A 22,459-nucleotide genomic window follows, 5' to 3' on the forward strand; every position below is an offset into this window, starting at 1 on the left:
AGGTTCAGTATGGCACGGCGAGGAGGCCGTCAGGGACGGACACACACACACACGCACATACATACACAACTGTTCTCACTTTGCAGATCATGTCACATGTTCATGGGACAGGCTATAAGAGCCAGTTCATGTTAGTTCCACGATGGTTTGAGCAGTCGTTCACGCTGCCTGTGCGTTCGAGTTTTCCACCACCACCTGCAGGTTAGCTGTTGTTACCTTCCTACGGGGGGGTTGAATTTCATGGTTCTCCCCGCTTCTGTATTTATTCGTTTTAATATTGTTTATTCAAGCGGGGGGTTAGATGTTTATGGTTATAAAGCTATATCAGAGTAGAACCATCCATTACGCCAAACCAAATTAAAATAAAATAAAAACATTTACATCAACGACTTAAGTGTGCTGACTGAACTTAATTTCATAATTGAAACCTCATCCTACAATCTCAAACCTTAATTTCATAATTGGAACTTTCATTCTACAATTTCGAACTTCACATTAACTTTTTACATAATTTTAAAATCAATCCTCTCAATGTTTTTTTCTCAAAGTTTCAATGCATATTTCAATTACCTGCCACCATAATTGAACTTACTGGAAGTCACAACTGTATCATGCAGTTTTTTAACACAATATTTGATTCATTTTATGGAACCTTTTTTCCCTCGCATCGAGAGGGCGTTGTCATGGGTCAGCAGAGATCGGCGTTTCCTCCACCACAACTCTATGGGAAAAGAGACGGTGTTATCTAGGCTTACTGGGTTACAGATGGAGGTGCAGTGCAGGTAGACATTGGTGGATTTGCCAGTGAACAGGTTAAAGGAGAAGAAGAACCCTAACCCTAACCGATCACTTAACCAAGACTTTCAGGGTGTCACTCCAATCCAACAGGAATGATCATTTTAGAGGTTTCCGTGATACCTGTTTAGTGACGACACATCATGTCTGAGGAATTATTGCTTATGCTTAGGCCGAACAACTAGTTTCACCAGTCACGACTGCTATAATCCATGCGGATTAACCTCTTAATTGTTTTGATCTCTTATCTATCCTCTCTTATCTATCCATCCTCTCTTTCATCTATCCATTCAGTCAACTAACCAAACAACCTCTCATTTTCTTTCAACTACCCAGTACAATGTTAAAATAATCTTATTTTCAACTGGAGTATAAAAATACCCAGTTTACTAATGCACACACACACTTGTGAGTGTCCCGCGCTCTCTCAACACGCACACACACACGCCCTCCCCCCCCCCCTCTCAGCAACAACCTGCCTCACTGCCTAATAGTGAGCAGCAGAAGATCACAGTGGAAAAGAGCAATCCCCTGGCGGCCGCGGTGCAATTTATAAGTAGCCCAAAAACCGCACCCCGCGACCAAAACATTTTCACCCGCGAACTCGTTTTCAAAGTAGCCCAATTTGGCGTGAAAACCGCGGAAACTGCAACCTTATACCACAATCACCATCACCCACTTCTGGACGCTCTGCAGACGCACGTTCGCCCGGGGACGTCAGCATGACGCGCCTCTCTGTCTCCCAGCTGACACTTGGCGAAGATGGCGGACTCGGTATCGGCGGGGTTGGGAGAAGAAAATGAGACGGAGAAGGAGGGCAAAGAGAGGGAGTGGAGAACGGAGAAAAACCGGGAGAATTCGGAGGTGACGGAGACGCTTGGGTTCTACGACAAAAACGGCAGCAGAAAGGACAAGAAGCGCAGCCTCTCCGGTTAGTGCGAAATCCCCCTCAGTCCACTGGCATGGGGGTGGGGGGGCTGGCTGTCAGTATGTCACGAATAGCGCTTGTTTTGCTTTTCTCCCAGGAGAGAAGTGGACAGCTTTGACAGCTGCAGGCCCAGTCGTCTTGTGCATGAACAAGGTGGTAGCTAGCTTTTTGCTTTAGTGCTTGAGAATACCTTTATATATCTAGCTACTTTAGTTAGCTAGCTTAGGCTAGTTGGAAGCTTACCCATTCGAGTCACACAGACAGGCACATATACAGCTACAGTAGCAAAGTAGCTAGTTAGCCTGGCTGCAACTCATTATTAGCCATAGTCCAGCAATATCCGTTTGGGTTGCTAGCTATGCCATCCTTAACAGTTAGTGGCGGGCTCAGAGAGACGTAGACAGGTGTGTGTGCAAGGGGACGATCTTGTAATTTGATTATGGCAAGTGTCAAATATCACAATGTTCTATAATTTAGCCAGAGTTTGAGGTGTGTGTGTGTGTGTGTGTGTGAGAGAGAGAGAGAGATTGCCAGACCTGTATTTTGCCGATTGGGTGGAAGGTTCTTTAAGGTCAATCAAGTGAATCCAGATTAGCCAACTGGCCGATAGAACAGCTGATATTTGTCCAGCGTCCTTTGCCGAGGTCGCTCTGGTCCCTCATTTGAGTAGTCCACCTGCACCACGAATGGGCCCTGAGTTTTTCTTGGTTAGGACATGTAGTGGGGGGGGGGGGGGGGAGAAACTCATGTCCCTATCTACAAGGGAATAAGTGATGATGCTGCTTAGGGTTTGTTGTTGCATTTGCAGGCGTTCTCTCTCTATAATATCAAACCATGATCTTCAGGGTAGACTGAGGTTGGAGCACTTGGTCCCTTACACAAGTTTGAAGTCATTGTTTAGGGACCAGCTTACAGAGACATGCTCTCGTCTCTTTGCAAAAGAGACCTTGGTCTCAGTGAATAAATAAAGGTTAAGTAAATAAATCTCACTCACTCCCCAGTCCCTTTATTTTCAGTCCTTCTAGCTTGTTATCTTTCTCTCCCTCTCCCGCTCTGTCTGCGTAGAGCTGTGCAAAGGAACATTTCACCTTAGATTACCTCTCGGCCTGGCCACACACACACACACACACACACACACACACACAGTCTGGGGAAGCAGGAAAATTGTGTGTGTGTTCTAATTCTCTCTCCTCCCTCCCCCCCTTCTCTGTAGACCTGTCTCTGGTCAGGTTTATCAGTGCTGAGTTGACTCGAGGTTACTTCCTGGAACACAACGAGGCCAAGTACACGGAGCGCCGAGAGAGAGTGTACACCTGCCTTCGCATCCCCAAGGAGCTTGAGAAGGTACTGTACACACCATGGCCGTCCAGGCCGCACTGATTGGCCGCCTACAAAAGTCCAACCCCTACGGCCACCGTGGCCCAAGTGCCCTCGGACGTTGACTTGTCGTCATCATAATCGGTCACATGCACTCTGAAATACATTTACAAAATGCCACTGTTCAAGAGAGGATAATCTCAGTGTTTTAGCGATAACAATGATATGTTCAGACACCCTAAATTGAGCGAGACACACTCATTTTGACTGGAGTATACAGTGGTATTGAGAAAGACATGTTTCTCTCTATCTCGCTCGTCTCTCTTTCTCCCTCAATCTCTCTATCTCCATCCGCCTCTCTCCCACTCTCTCGATTCGATTCAATTCAATCCAATAAGCTTAATAAGACGTCTCACAGTGCCCCGAAGCACACACAGGAACATATACATTAATAACGACAGAAAGGGAAGTTATGATGTAAAATAAACAATAAGAGTGACATAATAAATAACAATAATAACAGTGGAAACAATAACAACTCCTATTATTAGGCTTCTTGTTCTGTTTCTGGTTTTCGTTCTCCTGGCTGTCTCCAAGGTTGTGGCAGCAAGCCACAAATGGCTGCCAATTTGGAGCAGTCCGATTTTTCATCCAATAGGAATTGCATTTTCACTTGTCTGTCTCTGTGTCAAAATGATTGTAGTGCTGCCATGTAATTTTGGGAAAGAATGCTGCTTTTATTTCTGCATAGGGTGTTGCAATGTAAGAGGAAATGTAGCTCTGTCTCCTACCTCTTTTTGGGGGGGAGAGTGTACCACAGCCTGTCTTCCCTGAGCAGCCTGGTCTGCCTGTTGTGGCCTGTTTCTACTGCCAGGCTATGCTCACTGAGTCTGAACATAGTCATGTCCTCCTCAGTTTCTGCTCAGTCATAGAGGTCAGATAGTCTGCCACTGTGTACTGTCTGTTTAAGGTTGTTGTAAGTTTGTTTCTTTGTTGTCTCATTCCAATATGTGATATATTTAGATTTTTTGTCTTGTTTCAATTTGCTTGAGCCATATTGTCTAAGTGCTGTCCTGAGGCTTAGTAGGTGAAGTTGGAAGGGCTGGATAAACTGAGCCAGTTGGCTACGGGCGCTTTCCCAGGTTCATCTTTTGGCAGATTAGGGCTTTGTTATGGAGTGTTTTGGGGGTGACTTGTTTTGAGTTGATTGCTCTTTTTTTAGTCTTAATTAGTATGGCGTATCGGCCTAATTCGGCTGTACAGGCATTATTTGGTGTTTTCCTTTGGACATGCAAGATGCAGGACTGTCAGGGCCCAGGTGTGACAGAACCTGTGCAGTAGATCCAGGTGTTGCCGTAGACCCTCTTTTGTTGGGGTGAGCAACACCGGGTCTTCTACAAACGGCAAACATTTCACTTCAGTGTCGTGCAGTGTGAGGCCAGGTGCTGCAGACTGCTCTAATGTTTTTGCCAATTCATGTATATATGTTGAATAGAGTAGGACTAAGGCTGCAGCCCTGTCTCACTCCGTGCCTCCCTCTCTCTCTCTGTAGTTGATGACCTTCGGGTTCTTCCTGTGTCTGGATGCCTTCCTGTACGTGTTCACCCTGCTGCCCCTCAGAGTGCTGCTGGCCCTGCTACGACTCCTCACACTACCTTGCTGTGGCCTGAGGTAACAAAAACACACACACACGCCTTGCTGAGATTAAAATGTGTAATACTGTTGTCTCCCAGCAGAGGGCAGCCGAGCCCTGTCCTCGTATGTTGCATGTTCATTTTACACTACCACAGCAGTTAAACTACTCTCTCTCTCTCTCTCTCTCTCTCTGTGTGTGTGTGTAGTGGTTCTCGTATCCTCCAGCCAGCCCAGGTGTGTGACGTGTTGAAGGGGTTCATCATGGTCTTGTGTTACTCCATGATGAGCTACGTGGACTACTCCATGATGTACCACCTCATCAGAGGACAGTCTGTCATCAAACTCTACATCATCTACAACATGCTGGAGGTGCGTGCACACACACACACACATACTCCCACATTCACACACACACACACACACTCTTTTCTCTCTCTACCCCTCTAACCCTCCCCCCTCTCTTTCTTTCTTCCTTCCTCTCTCTCTCACAGGTGGCAGACCGTCTGTTCTCCTCCTTCGGCCAGGACATCCTGGATGCTCTCTACTGGACGGCCACTGAGCCCAAGGAGAGGAAGAGAGCTCACATAGGAGTCATACCTCACTTCCTCATGGCCGTGCTGTACGTCTGTATCCTTACTGTGGTGTGTGTGTGTGTGTGTGTGTGTGTGTGTGTGTCAGGGCTGCACAATACATTGTATAACTATCGTTATCGCATTATGAACATATGAGCAATATCCATATCGCAAGAGGCTGCGGGATTGGCCTTTCTTTGACAATCACTCTAAAACAAAAACCCTTGGACACACATTCAAATGACATGCGCTTGACTCGTACATTCACTTTCTGCATGCATAGATTTGTTGTCCCCGACGATGAAATCTGGGAATGAGCTATGGATCTGTCTCCGTCCGTTCGTGTATCACGCGATATCTCAGACGCGACTGGGACGATTTTGACTAAAACAGTGCGTCTTGCCATAGAGATCTGGCATTTACAAAATGACACTGAATGTCCCCCAAACAACCAGAACAACCCTAAACAAGATCATTTGTGGGGGGGACAACATGTTTACTGCACAATTGTGTCATTCATTCAGTTATCATATTCAGTTACTGTTCTTTATTTTGACACCTGTTTTCAGCCATGTCAAATGGAAATATCACAATAAGTGTTGGGTGTATTATTGCAATCTGACATTTGTCCATATGGTGCAGCCCTAGCGTGAGTGGGTGTGTGTGAGAACTGTAAGGGGGGTGTTCTGGTGTCGTGTCAGAACTGTGATAAGGTGTGATAGATTAGATTAGATTCAATTTTATTGTCATTGTGCAGAGTACAAGTACAGAGACAACGAAATGCAGTTAGTGTCTAACCAGAAGTGCAAAAAAGCAGAAAAGTGCAGTGTGAACAGTATATACAGGTAGTGCAGTAAATGAGAAGTATAGTAATGCAGTATAACTATAAGTAGTGCAGTGTAAGCAGTATATGTATTAGCAGTAGCATTATAAGCAGAATAAATAGAATGCAGTATGAACAGTGTAAGCAGCATATGAGCTGTATAGACAATGCAGTATAAGCAGTATATATGTATTAACAGTACAGAGTAAATAGCAGAGTAAATATGGAGTGCCAGGTATAAAAATAGTGTGTCCAGGTTTTCCTCAGCCCTTCCTCTCTCAGTCCTACACGCCATCCTCATCATGGTTCAGGCTACCACCCTCAACGTGGCCTTCAACTCTCACAACAAGTCCCTACTTACCATCATGATGTCTAACAATGTGAGTGGACACACACACACACACACACAGCAGTGGCCTGGTAGGAGTGTATTGACTGGTAATGTGTGTCTCTCTGTAGTTTGTGGAGATCAAAGGGAGTGTTTTTAAGAAGTTTGAGAAGAATAACCTCTTTCAGATGTCTAATAGTGGTGAGTGGGATATGATTCATTGACCGTTTATTTATTTATCTCATTATGTTATCTATATATCTATTAAGTGTGTGTGTTTGTATCTGTAGACATTAAGGAGAGGTTCACAAACTACATTCTCCTGCTCATCGTCTGTCTGAGGAACATGGAGCAGTTCTCATGGAACCCAGGTAACAACTGTCCATCTGTCCATGAATATCTGTCTATCTAGTCATCCATCCATCCATCCATCTAGTAATCCATCCATTTATCTAATCATCCATCTAGCTATCCACCCATCATCTATCTAATAATCCATGTATCTAGTAATCCATTCATCCATCCATCCATCCATCTAGTAATTCATCCATCCATCTAGTCATCCATTTAGGTATCCATCCACCCATCTAGTTATCCACCCATCCATCCATCTGTCTAGTAATCCATCCATCCATCTAGTCATCCATCCATCTATCTGTTGTGTGAGTGAAGTCTGTTATGCAGAATAAATAAGGCCATTTGGCCCATATCAAAACAGAAACCAGAGTTGTGTAACCTAGATATATAGCCAGTAGCATTTGTAACCAAATCATTTGGCTGTGCAAATATTTTGTCTTAGCCTATTGGGGAAATGTGTGTTTGAAGTAAAGGCGTGGTATATCAATAGTTAGTACGATAGTCAAATCATTTTTCTCTTTGGTCACAGAAAGTGATCGCAAAAAGTGATTATAAAAACGTCATGAATAAACGTCTTGCTTCATTCCATCACTCTCCTTTTATAAAGGGGTGCTACCTCATTTGTGGGGGACAACATGTTTACTCAACACTTGATAATTGAGTTATAATGACCATGTGTATTAGTAGTGATAGTGACTGATAGTGTATTGCTAGTGATTATTGATGACTTGTGCAATTTTGATCACAGACCACCTGTGGGTGCTGTTTCCTGATGTCGTCATGGTGATCGCCTCTGAGGTTGCCGTCGATGTTGTCAAGCACGCCTTTATCACCAAGTTCAACGACATCACTGCCGACGTGAGTGTGTGTGTGTGTGTGTGTGTGTGTGTGTGTGTGTGTGTGTGTGTCCCACTTCAGCCAGGAGGAAACATAAAACGTGTGTGTGTGTGAACAAAGTCGCTAGGCACGTTAGTCCAACATAGGAAATCACCGTTCCTGCCTTTGAAAAATATTGTCTTGTTTCCCTGGGGGTGAGTTTGAATGACGCTCCTTCTCACCATTGACAAAAATCTACTCCACTGACCCACATTGTGTGTGTGTGCGTGTGCGTGCGCACGCGCACCGGTCCATCCATCCAGAGGGCCTTCTCAGAGACCAGTTTAGTTATTTAGCTAACTTCTATCAAAGCACAGAGGTCTCGCCCTCCCCCACCCCTGATCTTCCTCGGGGGTGGTAACTGTGGTTACGCAAAGGGAAGCCGACCCTGCAGGATGGGATTAACCTATTTGTCCCCGGAGTGTCAAACTCAATCACAGACGCGCACACACACTCGACATTCCCCTCCTCTCATTGTTAATTCCCCTCTCTGTCTCTCTCTTTCATGATTTTCTCTCTCCTCTCATCCTCCACTCCCCTCTTCTCTTCCCTCTCCTCCACCCCTCCTCAGAGATAAAGAGGACTGTCAACACATTATAGATCACTACGGGGGGTCAGATAGCCTCTTGCCTTCAGGCTTTGTATGACTCTTAAGTCAGTCTTATGTCAAACCCTTTGTAGGTGTTATGACCTACAGTGGGAAAGTTGACTCAATGTCTGCCTTCATTCACAAGGCAAGTTATGGACGTGACACGTCATCTTAGGGTTACGTCACTCTTTGTCTGTTCTGTGTCACACGAGAACTAGTGTATGTCACACTGACTACTGTGTCTGCTCTGTCACACTGGAGCTACGGTACGTCACACGCTACTACAGTATGTCCGCAGTGTCTCACACTATAACGACTGGATGTCTCTCTGGATCTGCTCTGTCACTCAGGTGTACGGGGAGTATCGGGCTAGCCTGGCCTTCGACCTGGTCAGCAGCCGACAGAAAAATGTGAGTAACACACACACCACACACACCACACACACACACACACACACACACACACACACAGACACTCACACATACACACACACACACACAATAGTATGACATTGATAATGACTATTGATTGATTTGATTGATTGATTGACTCTCAGGCCTATACAGACTACAGTGACTCTGTGTCCAGGAGAATGGGCTTTATCCCCCTGCCTCTCGCTCTACTGGTGAGCATCTGTTGGTATAATGTGTAAAACATGCATAAAAGCATCTACATAAGCATCTACATATAATATACAACTGTGTGTATATTATATTCATACTATGCTTTTGATCTGTGTGTGGTGTTTGTCAGTTGATCAGAGTAGTGACCAGCTCAGTGAAGATCCAGGGTTCTCTCTCCTTCATGTGTGTGCTGCTCTTCTACCTGGGGTAAGACTGTCTGTCTGTCTGTCTGTCTGAAATGATCAGTCTGATGTTGAACAATATCCCGTTGTTGCGGATATCGTGTGTATACATTAACTGTGTGTGTGTGTGTGTAGGATGATCACTCTGAAGGTGTTGAACAGTATCGTTCTCCTGGGGACGTCGTGTATGTTCGTTAAAGAAGCCAACATGGAGGAGAAGCTGTTCCAGACTCCGCCCTCCGCCGCCTCCAGCCGCGTCTCTTCCAGAGCACAGAGACCCAAACACACACACACAGCCCCGCCGCCAGGTAACACGCACACACACACACACACACAGCCACCCCTGGCACCAGGTAACACACACACACACACACACACAGCCACCCCTGGCACCAGGTAACACATACATGCACCTGTCCGCTTGCTGAAGTCTCCTTTCCCTCCGTTCTTCATTGCAACCCATTGCATTCCTTTATGCTCCCTCTCTCCATCCTTCATAGTGCTTTTTTCCCGGCCTTCCTCCTCCTCTCTCTTTCTCTCTTCACCTCCCTCTCCCTCTCTCTCTAGTGTTGGGGGGTGCTGTCCCCCTCATGGACCTGCCTGTAGCTGTATCTCCTCCTTCCTGCCTCCCTCCCCTCTCTGGCTTTGCGCCCCTCCCAAACACAGGTATCCCTCTCCCTCTCCTCTCCCTCTCCTCCTCCTCCTCCTCCTTCTCTCTTCACGCCATGCTGCTCTCTGCTCTGTTTGTACTCGCCTTCTCACATGAAGTCCAATGTAGAACATCTGGGTTGGTCATGATTGGCTGAAGTCAGGAAATTAATTGACATAATGTGGGAACTGTTGCCATATGATATCCACGGTAACAGTTGATAACCCCCGCCTCCCCAGGTGACCCTGTAGTGGACAAGGGGGGCATGTCTTCAGCGTCAATCACCTCTCAGCCCCTGCCGGAGTCCCCCGCCCCCACGCTGCCCACCAGCGAGTCGGACACCTTCTTGACCACGCCCGACGAGGAGGACGCCGACAAGGACATCGCCGCAGCGACTGGAGTGGAAGGGGAGGGGCTGAAACACCGCACCCCCAAGAAGGACCTGCTGGAGATCGACCGCTTCACTATTTGTGGCAACCGCATCGACTGACGCCGCGGCAACGCCATAGCAACGCAGCGGGAGGGAGAGATCAGCCCGGGGTCATCCAGGGGTCATGGAGCGTGCTCAGACAGACTCTCTCTGGTGGACCCCTGAGTATTTATTACTATTTATTACTGACTACTCAGCCAGGTGACATACAGCTGTTATAACAGCGGTCATAGAGGAGACAAAGTCTATATCAGCTGAAACATCCCCTCCCCCCGCCCCCACCACCCTCCTCCCTCAACTGACCAGACTACCAACGGAATCCTGGACCCTGATCACCATGGCAACTCAGCTGAGCTGGTGGAGTGACGTTCAGAGTTTACTACAGTCACAGGACCACCTGCACAGTCGGACAACCCTACACACACACACACACACACACACACACACACACACACACACACACACACACACACCTGTGAGAGCCTCTGAAAGTGTTGTGAGTGCTGTGTGAGCCCGTGGCGTCCTGCTGAATCACCATGTGGTTGCAGAAACGTTACAGCTGGACTGCGGAGCGCTCAGGAGTGTGTAGACGATGTTGACTGTGCACTCAAGTTAAAACACCATTTAAAGACGACAGAATAAATAGTTTAGTTATGTTTTTTCAATTTGTAAGGTTTTTTTAAAACTAAAAAAAAGGGTAAAAAAACTAAAAACAAACATGAATTCTAAGTGATGTTTTTAACAGGAATCTCAATACTTTTCTATGCTTCACCATATTCTACAATTAAGCAAATTCACACACACTGTTGCAAACCCCAGTTCCAACAACACACACATGCACACACACTTTTTCATCATATAATTGTAAGCTGTAAAGGTCACATGAATTGACTACTACAGGCTATTTTAAGCTGATAGTCCCTGTTCACTCAATGTTATGATCATGTTATAACCATGTTAAAACTACTAATATTGAGGTACTGTATTGTCACTATGAAGCATTGCTTTTTATTTGACCACTGCCTGATTTTCTCAGGCAGGCGTTAAACTCTGTTTCTTTGAAGATGCTGGTGTTTATTCTCAAATTGGAGCCCTTGTAAAATAGATCTGGAGTCTTTGGAGAATGTTTTAGATAAGCCTCTTAACCCCTTCTCCAGCATGTACAGGCAACAATGTATCATCTCACACACACACACGCTACTCCCCATGTAACACACACTTCATCCTGTGCAACACTCATATTTTGTACTATAGTTTATCACTCTAAGGTTGTTTTACAAGATAGAACCGTTGTGTGCGTGTGCACGCTCGCATGCACGTTTTGTGTTGTGTGAGCGTGTGTGAATGCATGCATGCGTGTGTGCGTACGTGCGTGCGTGGTCGGTCAGTGAATTGTGCATGGAGGTATTTCAGCAGCACTCTGGTGATTTGTATGCAGCAGATACCAGTTCTGTTCTCAAGTGTGAGTTCTATTTTTCATGTGCAACAGTCCGTCTGTACCTTTGTAAAGAAGCGCATCTCATGGGGCGGAGCAGGGAGGAGAATAAAACAAGATTTTGTTTTTTTTTAACTGTTGTGTGTCTCTCATTCTCTATCGAACATACACACACACACTCACAGTTTGGGCGGGGGCGGCGGCATCTGCTGCATCTGCTGCCTGGGCTGATCTCGGGTCCTTCTTGTGGGCTCCTGCAGTGGGTGAGCTTGGGTTGGCTGGGGCCTCTGTTGTAGGCCCTCCCAGTGCAGGGGTATGGCCCAGTACCGTGCGGGCTGGGATGGTCACGGTGCTGGCTCTGGGCATTTCGGATTCATGTTGCTACCCCCTCCACCCCCCTGATGTCCCTCTGGTGGGCCGCCCATGACAGAGTGGATGCGGTGTAAGCGGGCGCTGGCCTTGTCCTTTAGATGTGTTTTAGATGAGCCGGGGGCCTCAGGCCACCTGCTTTATGCTGATGCTCCTCTACTGTTTAATGTATCAGTTTTTCAGTTTGCAACAGCCTCTAATCTTGTGTTGTCCTCTTTGTGCCTATCTGACCGAGGGGCTCTGAGCCCCTCAAAATTAGACTCTAGTTCCTGAATTTGTCGAGGCTGAGTCTACTCCACCCTTTGTCCTGGTCCTTGCCTCCACCCGGGTCCCACCAGTAAGCTGCCCTTCACTATGGACACCTGAACTGTTGCATCACACCACATTCCACATTAGTTTACTGTTCAGCACCTGATCAGCCAGACTTGATTGAGTGATTGATAATTACACACACACAAAACCCAGTTGAAACGGTGATAAACTCACTCCTCAAGTTGAAATACCCGTGCCATCGCCTTGCTAGCTTTTTGGTGGCGTAGCTGGTTGATATCGGCTGTTTTGGACGCCGGTCACGTGTGTTGTCAATTCAGAGGTCGCAGGTTCGAGTCTCGTGTGAGCAGATCTGTGCGATGGCTGTTTGAAGCAACTTGACGTCGGTCACACGCAATCACACACGCCACTCCCCATGTAGCAGAACACACACACATACACACACACAGTCTAGATAATCTGGGTATGGGACAGGGTACAGTGTCAGGAGTCACTGTAGATGAGCCCTATTCACTGGCTAACACAGCAGCCTACTGTTCCCTCCACACTCAATGGCTATTGAGAGTTTGTCTGTCAACACATTTACACACACTCACACAGACCCAGGCTCTGTGTGTTATGGGCCCAGACCCAGACCGTTCTCCAGTATCTCAGGAGGCCTAGAATGGCGGGACACAGTGTGATGTTGGTGATGTTGGTGATGATGATGATGCTCTTTTGAGCAGGCGCTGCATTAAAGTAAAAGTAGATATTGTGTGCGTGTGTGTGTGTGTGTGTGTGTGTGTGTGTGTGTGTGTGTGGGTGGGTGGGTGGGTGAGAGAGAGAGAGAGAGAGAGAGAGAGAGAGAGACGAGCCAACTCTGCTCTCGCCCGACCTCCCTCGTTGTTTGTTTGTTTGTCAGTTTGTTTGCTAACCGGAAAACAGACGGAGCACCACACGCCACCACAGCTGGTCAGCGTCTCAGCCAAGGATGTGACACATAAACACACAACAGAGAGGATAAGAATACACACACATACGCTCCTCCCGAACGTGCGGTGCGCGCGCACCCGGTATCGCATGCCCGCGCAGCCTTGGTGGCTCAAGGCGGTGGAGACTCGGAGAACGGGAGGACCGGAGGACACCGCCAGTGCAATCACTGCCGTGCCGCGTTTTGGAGAGTTACCATGTTTCCCATGAATTCTTACCGAGCAAACTGGACTTAACGGGATTTACTTTAGCTGTTCGGCAATTTAAGAATTTTTTTAAATTATATTTTCGATGACTTTCCTTCTTCTTCGGAGCGGAGGAGTGCGAAAGAGATTAGGCAGTGAATGAGACAGGTGTATCACCTACGTCACCAACCCCTCTCCCCACTTTTTTTTTGCTCGTTTTTTTTTTTTTTTGTGTAATTTATAGTTCGTTTGTTTGTTCCAAGCCATGCTGTTGAGAACGGGACTCGTGCTGCTGTTTTGCTGGGGGTCCACGAGCAGTGAGCCGCACCGGGACGCACCGGGGGATGACTCGCTCGAGGTGCCGTCCGAGTCTACGAGACAGCAGTCCCAGCCGCCCCCCGTGGAGCCGCTGGACTTCGGTTTCGTACCGTCGAAAGTGTATGCTACACATGCTTACTATGAACCTGGGCCCATCGGGATACTATTTCATATTGTTCACGCATTCCTATACGTTGTCCAACCGAACCCATTCCCGACAGGTGAGCTCTCTATAGACCGCATGTGTGCGTGTGTGTGAGTGAGTGAGTGAGTGTGTTTGTGACTTAGAGGGTCCCATAATCAGGTTGTTGTTGTTGTGTGTGTGAGAGAGACTTAGAAGGGCCCATAAGCAGGTTGTGGTGTGTTAACTGGCAAAGATTGATAATCGCCACAAGGGACATACATTTTAATCTTAACAGATTCTATGGGAGTCACGGAATTCGTTACCTGAGCTGTAAATCTGCGCCTGCTATGACTCCATGGCTTAGAGAGAGAGAGAGAAGGGGGGGGGGTTCATCCAGATAATGCCCTTTGTGTGTGTGTGTGTGTGTGTGTGTGTGTGTGTGTGTGTGTGTGTGTGTGTGTGTGTGTGTGTACATACATACGTATGACATTATTGGTGTGTGTGTGTGTGTGTGTGTGAGAGAGAGAGAGTGCCTGTTTGTATCCGGGCAGGATGTTCCCTATGTGGGTCACAGAGGGAACGAGATGCCCGCCCAGTAGAGACCAAATCTTCTGGTTGACAATACATCAGACTGCTAAACAAACGTCATCAGCTCGACAGTGTGCGTGTGCATGTGTATCTGGGCAGGATCGTCCTATTGAGCGCATAACCCAACATTATGATTATAGATTTACAGTACTGTATGTGATAAACCCCAGATCAATAGCTTATAAACCAGAACGCTGATCCTCTGATCTGTTATTGCAATGTCATAACACGTTTATTTTTACGTCAGATATTAATAGTGTGTGTTGGTGTGTTTTTTCCTGGAGTGGTCAATGGTCACATTGGAGGATGGTACAGAGAGCAATAGGATTGAAGTTTTAAGTCACTGCCATTTTGGGTCAGAGCTATAGGCTACATAATCAATTAGTAGATCAGCGATTACGCCTGGCTTTCTCAGTCACCTGCCTCAGATCCTAATACCTTAATCCTCCAGGACCATATGCTGCTACTGAGGGACTTTCCAGGTAGCTAGACCACCTGGATAACACACACACACACACACACACACACACACACACACACACACACACACACCAATAATGTCATACGTACACACACACACACACACACACACACACCAATAATGTCATACGTACACACACACACACACACACACACACACACACACACACCAATAATGTCATACGTACACACACACACACACACACACACACACCAATAATGTCATACGTACACACACACACACACACACACACATATATACACACCTGGCTATTAAGTAGAAACAGTAAACATCATACAGTACACACGTGGCTATCAGATTGAGGCTAAGATCAGACACTCTTCTCAAACTGTGCCAAAAAGAAGCGACCCACTTGGCTGAACATTCGATGATAGAGCAGATAGTTTTGCCATGCTAGCCTCCACTGCTTTGCAATGTAACCTATTCAGTTGAGGCTGGAGGAGGCAGAAATCCATTCCATGCATTCTAATGAGCCCGTCATCCAATTTCTACCTCCACCAGCCTCCCCTGAGCCTACTGTAGTCCTGCTTGCCCCTTGCCCAGTATTTGAAAGGAGATTTAGTTGATAACCATCACACTCTCCTGGCCACACTCTCCTTTTTTGGCTTAGGGTGGAATCCTAGCTCAAGGTCCGGATCATCAGGCAAATTTCCCACTCACAGGTTACGTGTGCAGATCTCGAGTTAGGATTCAACTCTTTGGTGTCTGAGAGAAAACCCCCTCCTGTTGAAGACAGACAATGAATGGAAGAATGAACTTGCGCACACAAATCCAGACCAGTCTCAGACATACAGATAAGGTGAACAGTCTAACTGGGATCCTTGGGATGGTCCCCCTCTAACATCATCCCATTGAAGTTGAGATTTAAAACATTTAAGTTAAGTACCAAGGTAAGGGTTAGGTAAGGTTTATGGTGAAGAGGTTAAGAATAAGGGTCTGGTTAGGGTTAGGGTGAGGGAAGGGTCGTCCTAAGGATCCCACTTAGCATCTACATACATAAAAGAGCCCCCTGAACCACTAGGGGGAATAGGCAACAGTTAGCTAATTTAAAAAAAAAATAGCTAATCAGTGAAGGCAGTCCACAGGAAACTCATGTATTCCACTGTCAAACAGTCAGTGAGGATCAATTAATCACTTGAGATGATGAATCACTTTTTTTTAAATGTGAAGATCTGCTTATATTAACAATTACAATCATGTAATATGTATTTCCAACATACAGTAAAAGTGAAGGCAACTCTCCCACTGTGGCTAATGAGAAGTGACACACACACACACACACACACACACACACACACACACACACACACACATATAGTCAGACACACACACACACACACACACACACACACATATAGTCAGACACACACACACACACACACACACACACACATATAGTCAGACACACACCCCATTCTCCTCCTGACTCTCATGGTTCCTTTAATGTTCCTGTAAAGCGGCTGCAACGTTGCAGGTTGGTTACTCATACTGTAACCTTGCAGTTACGTTGCCGGGTGGTTACTCATACTGTAACCTTGCAGGTACGTTGCCGGGTGGTTCCCAGTGTGGAGAGTCTGTGTCTTATCCCCCCGATATACCAGTGGCAGATTAGAGGATTAGTGACTGGAGGGCTAATGCTACACTAGCACTCACTACAGATGGCATTGTCACACACACACACACACACACACACACACACACACACACACACACACACACACACACACACACAGAGAGGGGCTGAAACTGGGTCAGGCACATTGGTAGTTATCAGTGCATCACTGTGACACGTCCTAGATCAGATGTTGATCAGTAACACCGTGAGTTTAATCTGAATATCTGACCCCAGACCAGCTAAATACAGAATCTATCTGTCTTCTCATAATGAAAGAGCTATGGGACATGAAGGTATATACAGGATGCCATTCAAGGGTCATTATAAACAGCATTGCACTGTCATATGAACCCTAAGGGGTCATACAGTTTACAGTATATAACCCTGTGACTTGGCCATGTCATGTAAGCAGCTTGTTTACTTCTTTAACAGGTTGATGGGTTGACAGGTTGACGGCCAGGACACATAGGCATGGCACATGCAAGCTGATGACGAGGCTCTGTTCTGAGAACACTAAGACATACTGTATTATTACGCCTACAGCCTTGAACCCTGCGAACCTCATTTACAGTCCTTCTACATGGTATATTCTAATATTGAATACAAGTGTAATGTACTTTTACCCAAGATAGTCCAGTTCCCACGGTTGCTCATATGGATGACATTGACTCTGCTTATACTGTAGTAAACCGAATGTCCTATGGGTCTGTGTTATTGTGCTAGTGGTGTGTGTTCCGCACCTGATATCCTAAACCAGGGTGGCGTGTGTGTGTGTGGGTGTGGGTGTGTGTGTGTGTCTGTGTGTGTGTGAGTGAGTGAGAGAGAGTGTGTGTATTATGTGAGATGCTGAACCACGGTGGGGGGATGTGTGTGTGTGTGTGTGTGTGTGTGTGCGTGTGCGTGTGCGTGTGCGTGTGGGCTACAGTATAAGATATAGGCTATACTAGGAGAGGGATGTATGCCGGGTTGCTTCAGGACGTGACCACACCTCTGTGTAATCCCTATGAGCTGGTCAGATGGGTGGGGAGGATTGAGCTATATATACTCCCACACTGTAAGAGGGTTTCACTGACTTACACTTCACTACAGTAGGCTATACAACTAGCAGGTAACAGTTATTACAGGGTTGATACACATCAAGGGAGGCTGGTGGAAGTAGAAATCGGTGGAGGGGCTCATTATAATGCATGGAACGAATTCCTTATTCCATTCCATACATTACAATGAACCTGTCCTCCGATTTCACTCGGTGCGTAGTATTGGGAGAGTATCCCATAGAGTTAGAATTCTTAGAACAGGCTCTCCCATTCAAATCAACATTCCCTTGCTGTTTTTCCAGTGGCCATATTTGATATAGGCTACGATTTGGAATATTAAATCAAATGGTGCTTAAACGCCATGGTAGTTGCTATTGAGAAGCACATACTTATGGTTCTGCATGCAACACAATGAGGGCTGGTTTCCCATACACAGATTAAGCCTGAATCCTTGAAAATCATCCTCAATAGCAATTTCTATTGAAAGCATGATTTATACCAAGGCTAGTCTTAATCTGTGCCCAGGTAACCAGGACACAATGTCCACCATATTGGGTGTAGGGTCTGCTAAGCAAAAGTGCATTTGGGGCTTGTTCCATGCTATCAGTCTTAATATGGGTTATCCCCCGTGTTCCTTTCCCTGGGGCGATAGGATGCTGCTGGGTCACTGAGCTAAGCTGGCTAAACTAAGCTAACCCTGGGGTGGCTAATGCTAAGTAGCTAAAGCTAATGCATTGTAACAACAGGTGGCAAAGATGCTTGTCAGCTAAGAAACACCAGTTAGATGATAGCCTACAAGAGCCAGCTGTTTGGTTAAGATACTCTTCTATCTTGCACAGGAGATACAGGAGGCTACTTCAGGGTGGTTGCTAGCTAAGTTTTGCTTGCATTTGCTGTCTCACATTCAGTGGATTTTATTATATATACAACAATATAGTATATGCTTGCAGTTAGCTGTTAGCATGAAGGGTGAAGGGGGGGGGGTTTGGACCCTGTTGAGCGGATTATCCGTATGGCCACAGCTAACCTCTAGATACAGCATAACCTTTAACTGACCCGAGACTCTTCTCTTATTCAGGCTTTCTCTGAAGAGGCTTTCATTTGAACAGCTCGTTAGATTGGCGATATTTGCCCTCTAAACGGCTCACAAGTTCCCATATATACAGTGCCCTGTGTAAGTAATGGGACAGTGAAGCATTTTTTCTTCTTTTGGCTCTACACTCCAAAAGTTTGGATTTAAATCAAACAGTTACTATTGGGTTAAAGTAGAGATTATCAGTTTTTATTTGGTATTTGTGTACATATTACTTTCACCATTAAAAAATTCCATCACTTAAAGCGTTGTCCCCCTATTTCAGGGTACACTTGGTTTGACAGGTGTTTCTGGTTCGTCAGGTGTGTTCCGTCAAATCATTTGTGCGGTCATAAGAGAGCACTCAATGTCTAGTATTGATTCTAGGCTTTGTGTTTGCCTTTGGAGTCTGCTATTGATGTCTGTCAACATGAGGACCAAAGAGACATCAATGAAAGTCAGGGAAGCCATTATGAGGTTGAAATATCAGAAAAAAATCTATCAGAAACATAGCCAAAACCTACCAAAATCTACAGTTCATTAAAAGGAAAGAAAGCACCGGTGAGCTCAGAAATCGCAAACAGCCTCATTGACCGAGGCAGACATCTACAGTGAAGAGCCAAAAGAAGAAAAAATGCTTCACTGTCCCATTACTTATGCAGGACACTGTATATCATAGCTCCTCTCCATCTCACCACGACTTCCTTCCCGTCACCTGGCCTCACCTCATCTACCCTCCTCTCACCTCTCGTGTGTGTGTGTGTGTGTGTGTGTGTGTGTGTGTGTGTGCTTGTGTCTGTGTGTCTCTGTGTGTCTGTGAGTAACAGTAGCAGGTAAGTCACTGTCTGAGCTTGGTATTACTGAGCTGCTGACCCATATACACATATGCACAGATAGACAAGACCTTCAACATACTCAAACACTGAGCCCACACACACACAGAGCTAGCCCCCTTCAACTATCATTTAGACAAATGTAAAACCTAGTGTGCGTCCAGTGAACCAACAGAATCGGAATAACTGAAATGAAAGTACAGTATGAATTGAATGATCAGAAGCAGACACATCAACATCAGTTCGCCAAATGCTCAGGCCTATTCTGCTAGCGCCAGCTAGCCAATCCCATTAACACCAGCTGATATTGGACGCTAACCCGTCCACAACGCGTGACTAAGCATCAGAGTTAGCGTTCGACACCATTGTACTGACTTCTAGGGAACCACTCAGAGAGAGATGTCTGCCAACACCTGACTCCTTCAATCAACTACTGTACTAGCCTATTACTGCTGCTACTACTGTTTATTGCTACAATTTTACTACTACTGCTATCACTACTACCATTGTACTACACTACTCTGACTCCTTCTACTACTACTACTACTACTACTACAACTAACAGGGCGCAGGGGCAGCGGTGCGTCTGCTTGGCTTGTTTTTTGGGGGTCTATGGTTTGGTGTTATATTGTTGGTATTATATTTATTGTTTATAATGTTTAGTATTGTTCACATTTGTCTGTGAAAATAAATAGAAATGTGATATTGACTACCACCATTGTACTACATAACTACTACTAGTACTACTACTAACTACTACTACTACCACTACTAGACAAACATCACCACTGGATCAGTACATCTTCCCATAACACGATATATCACTTCACCATAACATGCTTACTGTTCCTTAATGTGTTGTTAGTAGGGAGACTGTCGGTAGGCCACTATCTGCCTCCTATTGTTCTAAGGAATGCTGTGTGTGTGTTCTTATTGTCTCAGATCTCATCGTCACAGTCTTGCAGCACAACAGGAACATAGAACTAGTGGACCTACAGAAGGTAGGCTGTGCGTGTGTGCGTGTATGAGAGAGAGAGAGAGGGAGAGAGGTGGTGTTTTATAATGTTGTACTTACTAACTTGGTTTCACTTGTCCATCCCTGTTCCGTGTGTGTGTGTGTGTGTGTGTGTGTGTGTGTGTGTGTGTGTGTGTGTGTGTGTGTGTGTGTGTGTGTGTGTGTGTGTGTGTGTGTGTGTGTGTGTGTGTGTGTGTGTGTGTGTGTGTGTGTGTGTGTGTGTGTGTGTGTGTTACAGCCAGAGAACGTTGTTCTAATCCTACAGGTACAGTAATCTTTCCCATATATTTAGAACTGTTCTAACTTTGTGTTTCCTTCATAACCCTTAACACGCACTTGCAAAACTGAAGCATAGTATTTATATATCTATATTATAATATAATTTACACTATATAATAAACTCTCCTCCTCTCACAGGCGATCTACTATGAGGCGGGGTTCATCGTGTGTGTGTGCGTGGGGAGTGTGGTCCTCCTCCTGTTGCCCGTCGTGGGTGTGTGTTTCTGTGTGTGTCGCTGCTGTGAGAACTGTGGCGGGGAGATGCACCAGAGACAACGCAAGAACGCTGACTGCCAGAGAGGCTTCTACACAGCCTCACTCATCGCCAGCTCCGTCTTCATCACGTAAGTCACGCACAGCACCATCGTCGATCGCCTCTTCATCCTCATCCTTCACTAAGGTGGCATACACCGAGGATACACACACACACACACACAATGGAAACTGTTCTCCCATGAGCCTTAGAGAGGGGCTGTGTATCTGTGGAGATTGTGGTAATCAGTCCCAGAGGAGTGGCTTTAAGAAACACTTACTGCTGCTTTGTGCGCGCTTTGTGTGTGCGTGCGTGCGTGTGTTTGTGTGTGTGTGTTTGTGTAACCTCACCTGTGATAGAAACAGACAGGTAAACGCAGGGAAAGACGTAAAACGGAGATACTGTAAGACACGCACACACACACACGCACACACACACACACACTCACACACACACACACACACACACACACACACACACACACACACACAGTGCAGGGCAGTTAGTTGTCACTGATACTGCTTGGCTGGCTGTGAGAGGGCTTTCTGTCTGAATGGGTCGCTGTCTGATGCCCCCTCACACACACAAGGACATGCATACACTCACACACACACACACACACACACACACACACTAATACAGACACAGACACACACAGACAGACACACACACACACAAAGCTCTTTCTGTTGAGTTAGAAATGATATTGTTTGATATCTCACTATCATATCTCACTATTCATTTCTATTATTTTTTGTAGAGTGCATAGAGAAAGGAAGAGCTGGCAGTTTGATAAATGTGTCTTTCTTTCTCTCTCCCCCTCTTTTTTTCCCTCTCCCTCTCTCTCCTTTCTCTCCTCAGTCTAATGACTCTTCATGTTTCAGGTTTTATAAGACTGGACTGAGTGAGCAGAGCTACAATACAGTTCATCGCAACCTGATCCTGTCTCTGTCTGTCTGTGTGTGTGTGTGTGTGTGTGTGTGTGTGTGTGTGTGTGTGTGTGAGAGAGAGAGAGAGAGAGAGACACGGCTTTATTGGAGCAGGATTGAGACTAAACATTTGAGATTGAGGCCACTGTTAGGACCCAGTTCCTAACTGTGGAGACACACTGCCCTCTCCTGGCCAGCAGCACTTACTGCGTCTCTGTGGATGTCCAAAGCGCTCTTATTTGTGTGTATTGAACTTGCATTTTACATTCTGTGTGTCTTTACTCATACTTGTGTTTGTTTGTGTTTGTGTTTGTGTGTGTGTCTGTGTGTGTGTGTTTGTTTGCGTGTGTGTGCGTTTCAGGGGGGGAGTGCTGTTTGCGTACGCTGCGAACCACAATGTCAGCACTCAGATCAAGACCACCAGACGACTCATCAACACCAATATGAAAGACCTGAAGGCCTTCGCTAATAACACACCTGCGGTACATGCACGCACACACACACACACACACACACACACACACACACACACACACACACACAGACACACACACACACACAC

The 22,459-nt window shown here is 46.1% G+C and overlaps 2 protein-coding genes across 2 annotated transcripts in view; both read left to right on the top strand.

Moving 5' to 3' along the window:
* Positions 1–1,557: 1,557 nt before the first annotated feature.
* On the top strand, positions 1,558–11,640 carry tapt1b (transmembrane anterior posterior transformation 1b; the record flags this gene model as incomplete). The annotated part of the gene is made up of 14 exons (XM_083692652.1): positions 1,558–1,726; positions 2,937–3,067; positions 4,593–4,711; positions 4,882–5,044; positions 5,167–5,302; positions 6,353–6,450; positions 6,530–6,599; positions 6,689–6,769; positions 7,504–7,613; positions 8,571–8,630; positions 8,777–8,845; positions 8,974–9,050; positions 9,161–9,333; positions 9,914–11,640. The coding sequence occupies 14 exons, from the start codon at positions 1,558–1,560 to the stop codon at positions 10,162–10,164; spliced, it is 1,707 nt and encodes a 568-aa protein (XP_083548778.1). The 3' UTR covers positions 10,165–11,640.
* Positions 11,641–13,597: 1,957 nt separating this feature from the next.
* The window catches only part of prom1b (prominin 1 b), a gene marked incomplete at both ends in the record, with an annotated part of 18,406 nt that continues 9,544 nt past the window's right edge, over positions 13,598–22,459 (top strand). Inside the window, 5 exons of the mRNA XM_083692864.1 lie at positions 13,598–13,751; positions 20,364–20,422; positions 20,675–20,701; positions 20,854–21,059; positions 22,259–22,379. Coding sequence (XP_083548990.1) covers positions 13,598–13,751; positions 20,364–20,422; positions 20,675–20,701; positions 20,854–21,059; positions 22,259–22,379 — 567 coding nt within the window. The remainder of the gene's footprint in view (positions 13,752–20,363; positions 20,423–20,674; positions 20,702–20,853; positions 21,060–22,258; positions 22,380–22,459) is intronic.

The sequence above is a fragment of the Argentina silus genome (genome assembly GCF_951799395.1).
Source record: "Argentina silus genome assembly, chromosome: 21".
NCBI classification, from domain to species: Eukaryota; Metazoa; Chordata; class Actinopteri; order Argentiniformes; family Argentinidae; genus Argentina; species Argentina silus.